We start from the raw sequence: 15,695 nt of genomic DNA, 5'->3' as shown, positions 1-15,695 counted from the left end.
GTTCCCATTACATTTTCTTACTGTCTCATCGGTCCTTTGCTTTAAACAGAATAAGGCAATTCTTTGTTTTTCCCTTCTAATTTTTACATTAAGTGATATTTTTCTTCGTTCATAACGAGCTAATTCCTAATACAATAAACATTTTTTTTTAACTATTTTCTATATATAAAGTTTTACATCTGTGTGTCTGTATGTCTTCCTTTTCTTTCTTCATGAAAAGGTTGTACGTGTGTATTGCTTTTTTTTTTTTTTTTCTTGATTATTTTTCTAATTCGCCTAGTGTTTTAATGGACCCTACGTTGTGTGTGTGTTGATTTGTATTTTTTTTCTACTGTTCTTTCTTTTTTTTTCTTTTTTTTTTCTTTTTTTTTTTCCAGACAATTTATTGTTTTTCTTGTCTTTTTTTCTTCCCCCCCCCCCGTGGTAATCGAAGTTCTTTTTTTTTTCTTCTTTTTTTTCTTTTAAACCCACCCTTGCTAGGTGGTCTGGTCAGTTACGGCGCCAAATTGAATATTTGTTATATATTGTTCTTCATCAAGGAGCGCCATTTACGTTTTGGTGTAACATAAAAAAGGATTCCGTGTGCGTATGATTGTCTCTAATATAAAGGGTTGCGTGTTTGATTATCATAAAGGGAATCGTGTGTGTGACATGTATTTTCAGAACCTACCTCTGCTTCTTCGATGTTGAACCATCTGGAAATTTCTCATCCTGGAGGGAGACTTGATACCTGTTTGACGAAGATTTATCACTCCAAGACGATGAATGGGTTTTATAGTTTTTATTTCACTTTCCCCAGAGGTCCTGCAGAAGGTGGAAGTGAAATCTGCTTGTGTGGGTTCTTCTTCTACACACGTCAGCGTTCGTCTCCCCCCTCCCCAGTTAAGAGGGGGAGACAACGGAAAAACCGTCCGTCTTCTTCAAAGCCCAAATCAAATCTCACCGATCGAGCCAACCTGACCACGTCACATATACATAATCTGGTCAGCTGACCTTTGGTTCTGGTAAACGTGTCTACACTCCACGTTTACTCACCTCTCTCTCTCTCTCTCTCTGTAACAGAAGCTCTGCTTTGTGGGTAGCCGCTTTACCCACACAGCAGAATCCAGGTATGCACCCATTGAAGGAGAAGCCCTTGCTGTTTGTTTCCTACGCCTTGCACCAAACACGGTATTACATCCTCGGATGCTGTGACTTGACTGTGGCTACCGACCACAAGCCGCTGGTTGGGATACTCAATGACTGCTCCTTGACGGAGATAGACAATCGTCGTCTGTTGAATCTAAAGGAAAAGACCCTCTCTTACATCTTTGAAGTCATCCACATCTCTGGAAAGAAGAACCTGGGATCCGACACCGCCTCCCGGTACCCACCAGCCGCCGCCAGCCATGCAGATGATGCTTCTAGCCCAGAAGACACCGCAGATATTGGAGAGGATGATGGGATACACGCATCCATGTCTAACACTCTCTATGCAGTCACTAATGTGGTTTCCTGGGACATGGTACAGAAATTGTACCAACTGATTCATGCGAGATTTCCTTTGGACTGCCGACAGCTAAGGACTGCACTCCGGCCGTACCACCGCATCTCCAGCAGCCTTTGCACTGTTGATGGCGTGATCCTTCCAGCAACCGCATCATTGTGCCGGCAACATTATGCCAAGAGATATTGGAGGCCCTGCATGCGGCCCACCAGAGAGTCAGCTCCATGTGTGCCTGCGCGGCTGACTCGGTTTACTGGCCCAATATCAGCATCAACATCCAACGTGTCAGGGACAATTGCACCCACTGCCATCGGATTGCAAAGTCCAATGCTATGCAGCCACCTTTTAACGCTGCGCCTCCAAGTACTTATTCCACAAAATCGCCAGCGACTACTTCACACACAACAACCATGATTATGTTGTGGTGGTCGATGGTATTTCAAGCAGAGAACGGCGCAGATGGCCTCATCAAGCGCCTCTTAGAAGTCTTTGTGACTTTTAGAGTGCCTGAGGAGCTGACATCCGACGGGTGACCCCAGTTCACTGCTGGGAAGACTCAGGATTTCCTCCGATCATGAGGAGTCCACCATCGCCTTACCTCTGTTGCCAACCCTCACACCAACTGCAGAGCAGAAATTGCAGTCAAAACTGTCAAACGAATGCTGATGGGTAACACCTCAGCAGGAGGGTCCATCAATGTGGATAAGTTTCAACGGGCGATGCTAATATACCGCAACTCCATCGACCCAGAGACGAAGGCATCCCCTGCTCTTATAGTTTTCGGACGACCCATTAGAGATCTCATCCCGATCCCAATGGGTCGGTACTACCCCCATCCCACATGGTCTGAAATACTCGTAAACAGGGAGAAGGCACTAGCAAAACGTCACTCCCTTGAGCATGAAAAGTGGAGTGAGTATACATGATCTTTGCCCCATCTAAGCGTGGGGGATCATATGTATATTCAAAACCTAACTGGAAATCACCCTAAATGCTGGGAATGAACAGGCACCGTTATGGAGGGGAGACAATTTCACCAATATGTAGTCAAGATAGATGGTTCTGGGAGACTCACGCTCAGAAACAGACAACACCGGAAATTCAAGCTTTTCAGGACCACAACTAGCGAAGACGTGATAGAGTCCTTCTTACCAGTCACCAGGCTGCCAGAAGACGCCTCTGTCAGCAACCTACCAGTGGTGCCAGAGGACACTCCTACCACCCTGCCAGTAATCCAACAGATAGTCCCATATGTAAGTCCAGCGATAAAGATTTTTATGACGTGCCATTGAGCCCTTCTGAGATCCTTCCAACTACTCCTCATGCTTCTGATCCAGCTAGAAATTCTGGCACTCCCGAGAACTCCGTACCGGTCGCACATGTGACCACTCCAAAGAATGCTGGAGCTGGAAACAACACCACCCCCAAGAACATGCATGCAATTGCCAAGAAGGCCCCCAGGGCCTTGAGTCGACTGATGCCACACAACGCTCCTGGTGCTTTAGAAACTGCACCAGCGAGTAGGTTTCAGCCCCGGCGCAACCAAGACTAGTGGTTTCATCACCAGTCAACATTGTACAGTGTATATAGCTTCAGAGGACTTTTGTACAAAATTTTTTGTCATGCCCGCAAAAAATTTGCCGTGGGTGGGGGAGATAGCTAATGAAAATGTCTCCTCTCATCACCTCAGACATAAGCTCACCAACCCTCTTCTCTATTGTTTCAGAGTGTAGAGTGAACAGCATTCTTTTTCACGTCACTCACCCGAAATTCGTCGTGAACTTGTGAGGGAGAGGAATGCATGTCGAGCAGGGTGAAATTGTGCAAGTGAGAATAGTCTGAACAGCGCACATTGTGACATAAATAGAAGGAACTGTCAGCAGCTGTATTAATTTCAACATCAGAATTTTGATTGTCCATGCTCAGCATTCTTTAGTGGAACTGAACTTGTATGGAACTTGGAGGCCACACTCAGACTTCATCAAGATCGTCAGTGCCGTGTGTAATCAGTCAGTCTCTTCGCCCATACCTCATCGACTAAGGAAAGGGGTGCTACTCAGCTATATATATATATATATATATATATATATATATATATATATATATACACACACACACACACACACACCGGTGTCAACCCAATGTGTTCCTATTTTTGATAACAGGGTTCGAGGCTATTTGTACAACTAAACGGCAAATCTGCAGTTTTATTAAAATATGGGTGCTAATGCACTTACTGATCCACGCTATTTTTTAAATCGTATTTCAAAGTTTAATTAAAGTTTGATGATATTTTTTTTATTCAATTGTAAGGTTAAAGTACAGAATAGGTACAAAACACCCTCTCCTCCCCATGTTAAGAATGGCTTTTTAAATAATAACATTATTTCAGCACAGATCAATACGTGCATGCAAGAGTACCAAAATATGAAATAAAAAGTCCTGTTTTCTTTTATTTGAGAAAAAGTTTTATTTTTAAAATAAAGAAATTAAAAGATTATTCCAAACTCTTAATTTGATTACTTGTGAAAATGTTCTGTTTACGTTCAGTGAGATAGTGGTGTCACCCACTTTATTCCCTTTTGAGGTTAGAGAGTATTCATACAACTAAACGACAATCTTGCCCAAATTTCTCTAATCAGCGTTATGCAAACAATATGTAAACAGGTGTAAATAAGCAGAACTTAAAAAAAAAATAAATAATAAACAATTTATTTAGGTTAACCTGTACGGATAGGGTCCCAACGTCTCGCCTTGTTCTGAGTTTGGGGAAAAGCCATCTGACGTAAGCGGTGTCGAGGCAGAAAATTACCCTAAAACCTTGTTGCAATATTTTGGATGTATAATGGGGTAGCTATTTATTTGGTGTCCACCACACCAAAATGTGGCACAAGGCCAGAAGATGGAAATAGGCAAGCTCCCCTAAAGGAGGGGCACTCTTATCTCATCAAAAATTGCCTGGGCACCCCCCTCGGCATTCCCCGGTAGGGGCGCCTCAGGTGACAAGCAATTAACTTGCCCCACTGGAAAGCCTGGTGGCAAGTTCTGGGAGGGTGGACCTCCTAGGTAATACCCAGGCAGCATACCTCAGTCCAACAGGTGCTGGGCCGGTTCCCGGACCTTCACCTGTTGGGTCGAGTGTCAAGAATGGATCCTTGACGAGTACTACTACCCTGTCTCCCTGCACCGAAGCCGCTAGGAGACACATCCCATCACACAAGATGTATGATCCCACACAGTCGGGCGATTATATTTATAAACAATGCTGCTAGGAACTGACGAATCAAATTAATTCATGTTCTACTACCGACTAATCAGAAACCAGAATTGCTCCATAAATATTAAACCTTTTCTGTAGCAATTTTGCATGTTTTTTCAGTCTCGACACAGTAAGAATATTTTGCTCTGTGGAACTGTCTACTGCAAACCAGTCACCTCTCAGGACTTGTGTGTAACAACGAACCATCGGAAACTGTTCTGTCTACTGCAAACCAGTCACCTCTCAAGACTTGTTTAGAACAAACCATAGGAAACTGTTCTGAAACTAAACATGGATTACACTTCTAGAAACCCCTTCAGCATGGATTTGACAAGCATGACCAAATTCTGGAGTTGTTACAATGAGGTAAAACTTTTCTTACGAGAAAAAAAACATCTTACGAAAAGGACTTATGTGCGTCATTTGTCAAAGACGAATGACAGAAGTAAAAAGGAACAAAAATTATTGTTAGAAGTGCTCTTCACATGAAGAAATTATTAGCAACCCTAACAAAATTAAGGGGCCCCGGAATAATTGTGGAGATTGATGAAAGTCAGTGTCGTAACGAAAAGAAAATACAACTGAAGGCGCATGATACGAGAGAATTTTTTTTTTTTTTTTTTGAATTCTAATTATTTGAACTGTTTATTTATTTTTTTTTTTTTTTAATTCTAATTATTTGAACTGTTGAATTAAAAAAAATTCGGTATACCAAAAATTCTAATTATTTGTGAAATTTATAAGAGGGTAAAAAAATACTAATTATTTGAACTGTTTATTTTTTTTTTAAGGTAAATATCCAGATACGCTACAACAGAACACAGACCGACCATTCTAATTGAACGAATTTGATAGTCAAACTTGGGGCAAGTTTACCGTTTGCATGGTATTAATCCCTGAACCCACGAACTACTTTCCACCGTTTTGCAGCTTGGCTTCACCAAGCAAACTGCCTTCTCACATGGCGTACAAATCTTCCGCGGAAAATTTGAAATTAGATGAAAAAGAAATAAAGCAAGAAAAGAAAAGCACACCAAGTTGGGGAGAGGGGGGGATAATTTAATTGTTTTTTTTTTTTCTGGAATATAGGATTTTCAAAAACTAACGCACCGACATTTACCAATTAGAACACCGCGTGCGCCCCAACACCGCGTGCGCCCCCAATGTAAACACTAAGATCTTCGAAAAATGTTAACTGGTGTTCTGATTGGTAAATGTCGGTGCGTTACTTACGGAAAAACGGTTAACTAAACTGCAGAAGCACCTATTAAGCCACAGAAGTTCTATAATTGAATCCTCCTCCCGCAAATAGAAGGAAAAACATAAAAATGGGGTTTGTATTACTGTACACATAGATTCGAAAAAGTTGTCAAAAAACAAATATATAACAAATAAATATTATCAAAGGAAAGATAAGTTACTTTTCAACCAAACTGGATACATTTTTTTTGTTTTTATTCAATGTAACATGTTTATTCAGCTCGAAAAACATGCAGTGTTTACCGATGTATTGGAAAATTCAAAATGGCGCCCGACACTCTCTTTAACATGGTAAGCTTGGGAAAAGGTGTTATAAATAATAACCTAGACAAAATACTATTAAAAAAACACCGAATATATGTCAACTTATGTCACGGTAACATATAATGAGCGAGTTTCTAACAGTATTTTGTCTAGTTTATTATTTATAACATCTTTTCCTCAACTTACCGTGTTAAAGAGAATGTCGGGCGCCATTTTGAATTTTCCAATACATCAGTAAACACTGTGCGCTTTTCGAGCTGAATAAACATGTTACATTGAATAAAAACACGAAAAACATATCCAGTTAGGTAGAAACGTAACTTATCTTGCCTTTGATAACATTTATTTGTTATATATTTGTTTTTTTTTTTTTGACAACTTTTTCGAATCTATGTGTACAGTAATACAAACCCGTCCTCCAATTTGTTGTACTTTTCTTTAATTGTAAGTAATTAAAAAATGTCAGTCCGTAACTTTTTGATTGATACGCCATGTGAGAAGGCAGTTTGCTTGGTGAAGCAAGCCGTCATTTATGCTGCAGCGCACGCGCGTAGCGTAAACGGAAGCTGCAAAATGATGGAAAGTAGTTCGTGGGTTCAGGGGTTAATACCATGTAAACGGTAAATTTACCCCAAGTTTGACTATCAGATTCGTTGTCAGCGACCTCAATTACCCGTAAATAACAAATTAGAGTGATCGGTGTTCTGTTGTAGCGTATCCTAGATATTTACCTTTTTGAACTTCTAATTATTTGAACTGTTGAATTAAAAAAATATCGGTATACCAAAAATTCTAATTATTTGTGGAAATTATAAGGGGGTAAAAAAATACTAACTATTTGAATTGTTTATTTTTTTTTTTTTTTTAACTTCTAATTATTTGAACCGTGAAAATAAAAAAAAATTCTAATTATTTGAACTGCTTTTTTTTTTCCTTCTCTTAATAACTCGGCACTTTATTGAAGGAGTAATTTTTCGCCTCGACACCGCTCACGTCAGACAATTTTTCCCCGAACTCAGAACGAGGCGGGGCGTCGGGACCCTATCCATACAAGTTAACCTTTATTTATTTTAAACAATATACGCTTTTTGAAACAATATAATCACATATTTAATAATTAAATCATCATTTAATAAAAGAATAATACTTTTAAGAGCATTGTTCTGTTCACAAATTCACATAAGAGTTGAAATATATGGATTTCTTATAGTTTCCAAATTATGAAAAAAACAAAAACAAAACAAAAAAAAAACATATATAAACTACATAATAATGACGAATTCAGTACATTATATTACCGAAGAAATTGTGGTTGATTCTTCGATGGTAACGGTGATTAAGAAAATTTGATTTTTTTTTATGTGATATAGTACTATATTAGCTATAAAGTTCGGGAGTATTTTGCCAATTTCCCCTCGAGGAATATGCCGGATTGCAAACATTCTCAGTAAATTTTATTGATAAGAGCTGTTTTAAATATTTTTTAAATAATTCATACTATTTCTTATTTCAATTAAAAAAATAACTACAATGAAAATAGTTTTAGAAGGAACAACATTCACTTACCATATTTTTATCGATAAACTTGGCAAGTATTGCTATTTTGAGAAATTATTTACGTTCGAAATTTCTCTTTAACTTTTAATTCTAATGAAAATCCAAAACAACGCGGTCTAACACCGGAAGTAGTTGGTTCCAAACCGGACGTGAACAAATTTAGTGTTGGTGTTTAGTAAAATGGAAAACGCATAGATCGAAAAACGCAACATCAAATAAACGTTAACTGTATGCACTCATTTTCTACAATATTCAATGTAAATTAAAACAAAGTGAAAACTGTGTTCAAAATATTGTTGGTGTTATTATTATTATTATTTTATTTAAAAATTGAAAAATAACAAAAATCAACTCTATCCAGCAAATAATAACATCGTTTTTTTTTTTGTTGAAAACTCTATTAATGTTAAATTGTTTTCGTCGACCAATGTGAAAATTTATTATTGTTTGATTTACAATCAGTTTTGTTATAAAAATTTAAAACATCTGAAAACAAATTAGGTATTATTTTTTCTGTATATCCGTAAAAAATGAGTCACAGTAATAATGTGTGTAGTTCTTGCTTGTTTGTTTTTTTATAGTATAAGAAAACAATTTAAATTTTATTATTACATAATTACAATTTTGGTATAAAATAAAGGTTTTAAATACATTCGAAAAAAAAGTCTTTTTACGACTTAGGAAATATTTGCTGGTACAGCTTCGTTTCGTTTTGTTCGGAGCACATGTTGGTTTATAGTCACAACCACCGTCTGCTTTTGCCGTATAAATCAAGGAACCATCTTCACAACCCACCAGACAAAACTTACTTCTTAGGTGTTTTATCAGCGTTACCATTGTTATTGATATATGTTAGTTTTTTTTTTTTCTTTGTTTTTTTTTTTTTTTTTTGCATGTAGATATACTTCTTAATATGAGGACTCTACTTTGAAGCCAGAAAGTAATAGACAGCTGTATTTCGGGAGTGTTCTCCCCCCCCCTCATCCTCTCTCCTTGACACTACTCTCTCGTTTAAAGGCGTCATGGTTATTGCCTGGATTGGAAATTATGACTGATAAAAATGGAACCGCGCCACGGCCAACCAAAAGTTCGAACCTTAAAGGTAATGCACCATCCAGTACGGGTATTTGTTCAGCAATAACAGCTGGCGGGAGTGGTAGAAAGCCTCCCAGTAATTCGTCCTCGCCACCTTCTTCTTTGTCATCATCACAGACAGGAAATAGAGGAGATTCGAAAAGTGATAGTGTCCGGTATCTTCTGGACAGAAAATCTGTCGCTGGGGTGACCACCACACCCCCCTATCAATACTGTCATTCTCACCAGAAGAAGCAGAAGTCCTCGTCAATTCTCGGTCCTTCTTCTTCACTGTCATCGGCGTCATCAGATCACTACTACAACGTGACATCAGATGTTGATTTTGACGCTAAAGCCAGCAGCTATCTCCATGATGGGGGAAAACATGGTCGAACGTTTTCTCCACATCAGCAACAACAGTACCCTGTTAGTGGTTCGATTCAATCTATGCCAAGAGGAGGCAGTTTGACAATAGAAAAGGACCATCTTGACCCAGCAGCATCGACTAGTGATGTCCAAGAGGCCATCCGAAACTTATTAACAGCTGTCGATACAGCTTCCTTAGCTTCTTCGTCTCCTCCTCCTACACGATCTGAGCACCATCACTCTCAAGCAAGTCGATCATCCATGTCGTCGCCCACTGCCGCTAGCAATACGGGTGGAACCCCCAAAGTAAACCACAAGAAAATATTACCACCTTCTCCGATCGTTGTGGATTCTCCATCAAAGACTCCAAGAAGAAAAATAGATGGCGTTATAAGCTTGAGTGCTGGGACCAAATCCTCCCCGACATATTCATGCTCCCCTCCTGTAATTCCACCCCATGCTTCCTCGTTTCCTTCGCCATCGTCTATAAGGAAATATAGTGCGACCTCTTCGACAAAATCAGGATCTATGAAAAAAGACGATATCGTATTACCTCCAACACGTTCAACTGCTTATACCGGGGCTCGAACCTGCCAAAATACCCATGCTGTTACCACTATTACATCTGTGATTAATGCTTGTGATGTAATCTCTTCTCACTCTGGGTCTGCTGACTCTAAACTCTATAGCCCACCACCTATCCAGTCTCCCAGCAAAATCACAAGTATTAACTATGATGGGTCCGCTCATCACAGTAAAATTAGTAAATCTACATATAAAGACAAAGGTAAACATAGCTCTGTTGAACGTGATTCCAGTAGTAGTGTTTCCAACTTCTACAACACAAGACAAAACCTTGCTGAAATCAGCGATGCCCGACCGAAATATAAATCAACTACTAGTAACAGTAGTAGTAGTAGTAGCAGTAGTAGTAGCAATAAAAAAAACCCTGGTCATCATCATAGCCCGAATCAGAGCGCCCACAGCGGCAAAAGTGGGGGTGGCGTAAAAAACAATAACTACAACAGGGGTTATCGGAGTTTGGAAAAAGAAAACACGGGTGACTATATGGGCTACGACGTTACTAGCTACAGCAACACGATCGGCACTTGTGGACTTGGTGTAGATCAGCCGAACACAAGACACAATAAAGACAATACTGATACACAACAACATAACCAGTCGACAGAAGGTAAACCAATTCGTTCCTCTAAAGATCATGTTTATTATACAGCTGATCGCCCGAGTCGTAGAAATATGCCGACAACCGGTGGGAGTAGCCACCGAGCTAGTAGTGTGCCTGCACGCCGTTCAATGTCTGTGAGCGAATTTGCAGGAACCTCTGTTGATCCGGAACCAGGAAATGGACAATCCGACGGCGAAAACTTAGAAAAAGTCAAGTCCAAATTAATGTCTATGTGGAATAATGTTAAATACGGTAAGTTTATATGTTTTGAATTGTTAAAAAAAATATCTCAACGAACACATATTCGTAAAATATAAATGGTGCTTGTGACCACACCTGTCATTAAAAAAAAAGTCCCTTTAAGCAAAAACAATATCACTTGTCATGCAGCAGCAACAGTGCAACAACACCCTATAAACAACGGGTTTAACAATTTTGTGGTCTTGTATTCGCTTTTAGCGGTTAAAGTAATTTATAAGTAAATGAAACTGGTTGTTAGAGTAATTGAGAACAATTTATTTTTACTTAGGCGGACCTCAGGTCCCGGACCTGAACCAGAATCACCCTCTTCTGCAGTTGATATTTTTTTTTTTTTTTTTACGACCTAAGCCAGCGTAGTATAAACACCCCCAATTTCCTCATATGAAGAACAGCTTTTGGAATAAACACCCCTAACATCGAAAACTACTACAATAAAAATTGGTCATCTTCAAGATCAGTGTTCGGAAAAAAATCGAGCTACCGGAGTTACTCATCTATGACTGACACTGCACGTGCGTAAAAAAGATGGCCGCCAAAGAATACAATGCATAATACAACTTTTTATATCTCGATAACTAATTATTTCTGCAAATTTTCAATGCCATTTTCGTAGTCAGCATAGTCAAAAACTTTTAAAAGGTGTCATTTAAAAGAAAATTGTGGAGGTAGACCTGATCTAAAAAAAATACCAAAAAATTACTTTAGTTTTAACACTTCTTGTGTTATTTACAAAAAAAGCAAAAAAAAAAAAAAACAAACAAACAAAAACAAACACTTGTATTATCAAATAGCAAAACAAATATTTTATTAAGAAAATTTAAGTTAGTTTTAACACTTCTTGTGTAATCACTTGTACATTTCTTTAAATAGTTTTTTTTTTTTTTGCATTAAATATTTTTACACTTATTGTGTTATCACTTTTATAATTACATTAGTTTTAACATTTTTGTGTTGTTACGAAAAAAACTATCAAATTTTAAATTATTATATAAAATAATTTATTACATTATTTTAAATTATTTTCCACACTTCTATTATCACGAAACAAATAAAATGACTTTTCATTAATATTTTATCAAAAGTTTCTTTAAATGATTAACAGAAGCATCTCACTGAATATATTTTGGCCTACTCTTTCTCGCCTCGTGAATATTTGTTTTATTATTTGATAACACAATAAGTGTTTTCTTTTTGTTTCGTAATCACACAAGAAGTGTTTAGGGTTTGTGCTTTTAGGGCACAGCCTAAGAAAACAAATAATTCAACACAAGTTTCTGAAATGATGAACACAACTTCAATAAATGTAACAAAGAAAAGGTTTATTCAGGCAAATGGACTCTGGCTACCTGGTGCTATCGCAGTAGTTATTCCCAATGGGAATCGTTGATAGCGGATGAAATAACACAGGTGGAGAGAGCGAAAAAAGAGGGTTCGAACCGCTTGGTGTCTCTTTCGATAAGAGTTTTTTCTTCCAACCGGGAGCTGTCCGATTTCCTAGGGGAGGAGAAAGGGTCAGTGCGCCGCTGCATCCCTGATTGGTCAATATATGGCCAAATAACACAGGGGAGAGGCATTGACTTGTGAAAGAAAAAGTCCCATTTGTTTCTGCTACATAACCCCCTGCTTAGGCTGAAAGCCGACAGAGAAAAAGGTAGCATAACAAATAGCGAAAAATAAAAATGTCAGTTTATTTCATTTATTTTTACGGAAAAAAAAATGTTCTTGCTTTTCTGTGAAAAGTTGGGGAATATTTTTTTTTTTTTTTTTTAATTGAACGTTCTTTCTCTGGAAGGAAGGAAAAACAAGGAAAAAATTTTTTTTTTTTCTTAACAGAAATACAAAGTTTTACACAGTCTCTTCAGCCAATGTACCCGTCGACCATTACATGTAGTGGTGACATGGGGTGGTGAATGTTCCAAGGGGTGCATGGATATCAGCGTTGACTTTTGGCAGGATACACAGGAACGTGTCCAGGCAGTGATATCATGCCTCATATTTGGCCAGAAAAATCTAGCTGTAATCAGCTTCACTGTAGCTCTGCATCCGGTGTGTGCCAGATTGTGTAGGGTGTCAAAAACAACTCTACAATGGAACAAATGGTCGAGGTGAATCCATTGAAGTGTCACAAATGATCTGCATGTCCGAGGTAGGCACGGGCAGGTATACGAATTTGCAAGTTGCAAATTCAGATGACGACGGATCCAACATGTCCAGACTTAGCTGGTCTAAGGCCATCTGCTGTAAGTCAATATCCAATGGTGAGGACAGGGAATTAATGGAGAGGTGGGACAAAGCGTCTGCCGCAGCATTCTGCTCACCCGAGATATGTCGGATATCGCTGGTAAATTGCAAAACAAAATCCAAGTGGCGCGTTTCGTGGGGAGAATATTTGTCCGACTTAGAATGCAGTGCGTATGTGAGCGGACGGTGATTAGTGTAGATCACAAATTGACGGCCCTTGAGTGAATGTTGAAAATGTTTCTCTGCGAGGTACATTGCTAGGAGTTCACGGCCAAACATTCTGTAACGTTGTTCTGCCAGTTTCAGCTGTCTCGAAAAGTATGCGAGAGGTTGTAACTGTTGTTGGTGCTGCTGTTGCAACACTGCACCTACAGCTGTGCCTGATGCATCAACAAACAGCAAAAACTGAGCATCAGGTACAGGATGTGCAAGTAAAGATGTTGTCGCCAGTTTTGTTTTCACTTCACTAAAAGCTTTAAGCTGAATCTCATTAAGTGAGATTTGCTCATTTTTCTTCTTCCTGTTACATAACGGGTCGGAAAGAGGAGCTAGGAGATCCGCGCAGTGTGGAATAAAGCATCTGTAATAGTTTAACAAACCAAGGAAGTGCCTTAGTTGGAGAAGTGTAGTAGTTGGTTGAAGGTCTTGTAGAGCCTTCACTTTTTCTGGTAACGGAGATATACTGACTGGGCTGATAATGTGGCCCAGGAAAACTAGTAACGAAGCACCGAAAACGCATTTACCAGGGTTAATCCTCACCTGGTATTGCTGAAACTGTTCGAATAGTAGGCGGAGGTGAGTGATATGTTCCTCAGGTGAGGCACTTGCCACGAGAATGCCATAAGAGTATTGGTTGATGGGCAGAAATCAGAGGCCTACAGCATTAATGCTGGAGTCCCCCAGGAGTCCATCTTGGGCCCAACTCTCTTCCTGATCTACATCAATGATCTCCCAAAGCATATACTTAATTCATTCGTTGGCATCTATGCTGATGACACGACCATCTACGGCAACACATCAAAGGCCGTAAATGACAAAGCTCTCTCCTCTGATCTTGAGCACGTCGTTCAGTGGGGGAAGAAATGGCTGGTTACTTTTAATGCATCTAAAACCAAGCTTTACATCATCAACACTCTGTTCCTCATGTTGCATGAATTGAAATGGATGGCTCTCGTCTTGGGGAGGCTTCATATTTTGACAAGCTCCTGGGTTTGACCTTTACTCCTGATCTGAAATGGAACACGTATATAAAGTCTGTTGCCCGGGCTGCTGGGAAAATGGTAGGATCCTTCTACCGCTCCAGAAGATATCTCACTACTGATGCAATTCTCTATCTATATAAAAGCCAAGTACGTCCAAAGATGGAGTACTGCTGCCACATCTGGGCTGGAGCTTCAAAAAACAGCCTATTCTGCCTTGATAAAGTACAAAATAGACTTCGTGGCTTAGTGGGGGATGCTCTCTTCTCTTCCCTGCAACCTCTCTCCCACAGAAGAGATGTTGCGAGCCTGTCTTTGTTTTATCGTTATTTCCATGGCAAATGCTCGTCCGAGCTCCAATCTCTGGTCCCCCCTCGCCAATCCTTCATGATAAACACCCGTCTAGCTAAAACCACTGTCAGTAATTTCCCTCACTCTTTATCTGTGCCTAAATCAAAACGTAGATTCCATGAACATATCTTTTTTCTGAGAAGTGCATGCCTGTGGAATTCTCTTCCGTTTGCCTGTTTCCCACCTGACTACAACTTGGATGTCTTCAAGTCCAACATAAACAAATTCCTGATTAATCGCCCCCTTAAGTAAGACGCTTTATCAAATCTCCAATACCAACTATTACTACAATATTATCCCATTGATTATTGTACACAAAATAACCCTTATCCCCGAGTGGCTTATGGGCCTTGATAAGTGGTGATCTCCATGAAAAAAAAAAATGTCATCTATATAAGTTATAAGACGAAGTCCAAGTCACGCACTACTTCATCCATGAAGCGCTGGAAGGTACTAGCCGCGTTTCTTAAACTGAAGGGCATAGTTAAAAATTCAAAAGCTCTGAATGGAGTTGTTACCACAGTCTTGGATATGTCGGCCGGATTTACTGGGATCTTAACTAGGTCTAATTTGGAGAAGGTCTTACAACCGTGCAGAGAGGAAGCAAAGTCTTGTATATGTGGGATTGGGTAATGATCAGATACCGTCATGGCATTGAGTTGTCAGTAATCGCCAATCAGACGCCAATCTCCGTCTCGTTTCGGGACCACATGCAAAGGGGAAGCCCATGGACTGGACGAGGGGCGTATTATTCCTAGGTGAAGCATATGGGTGAATTCTGCCTTCACTGCCTTAAGTTTATCAGCAGGGAGGCAGCGAGGGCGTGAGAAAACAGGAGCACCTGTGGTCTCGATGTGATGTTTTGTGGTGTGCGTGGATTCACTTACCACAAAATGTAAAGTTGTCAACTTTGGGTAGGAGTGTAAAACAGTCTGATATGGGTTATCGGAAGCGGCAATAAAGAATACTGGGCTAATAGAGGGGGTGTTTGTTTTTACACCAGAGACGGAAAGTTCCATATTTGCGTCTATCAGCCAACGTCTGCGCATATCCACTATCAGGTTGAAGTGGTGCAGGAAGACCACGCCTATAATGGGGTAGGGTAAATCCGCTATGGTAAAGACCCACGTAAAGTCTCTCCGTCATTCCAAGTCCAAAGAACGAGAAATTTCACCGTACATGGCGATGGGG

General features: G+C 39.6%; 2 protein-coding genes across 6 annotated transcripts in view; one reads left to right on the top strand and one right to left on the bottom strand.

The window, feature by feature from the left end:
- LOC145256644 (cell cycle checkpoint protein RAD17-like) overlaps positions 1-7,977 on the bottom strand; it is a 113,237-nt gene extending 105,260 nt beyond the window's left edge. For 2 of the 4 annotated variants that reach the window (XM_080115592.1, XM_080115590.1), the window contains exon 1: positions 7,836-7,961. In XM_080115592.1, coding sequence (XP_079971718.1) covers positions 7,836-7,838 — 3 coding nt within the window. In that variant the 5' untranslated portion in view covers positions 7,839-7,961. Of the gene's footprint in view, positions 1-7,835 lie in introns of all 4 variants that reach the window. The other 2 variants (XM_080115591.1, XM_080115593.1) reach the window with 2 other exon arrangements.
- Positions 7,978-8,567: 590 nt separating this feature from the next.
- Positions 8,568-15,695, top strand: part of LOC145256618 (uncharacterized) — a 121,370-nt gene continuing 114,242 nt past the window's right edge. For both annotated transcript variants that reach the window (XM_080115589.1, XM_080115588.1), the window contains exon 1: positions 8,568-10,704. In XM_080115589.1, coding sequence (XP_079971715.1) covers positions 8,874-10,704 — 1,831 coding nt within the window. In that variant the 5' untranslated portion in view covers positions 8,568-8,873. The remainder of the gene's footprint in view (positions 10,705-15,695) is intronic.

Source organism: Euprymna scolopes, chromosome 3, assembly GCF_053919585.1.
Source record: "Euprymna scolopes isolate OS-2025 chromosome 3, ASM5391958v1, whole genome shotgun sequence".
NCBI classification, from domain to species: Eukaryota; Metazoa; Mollusca; class Cephalopoda; order Sepiida; family Sepiolidae; genus Euprymna; species Euprymna scolopes.
This window is presented reverse-complemented; position numbering and strand designations above follow the sequence as displayed.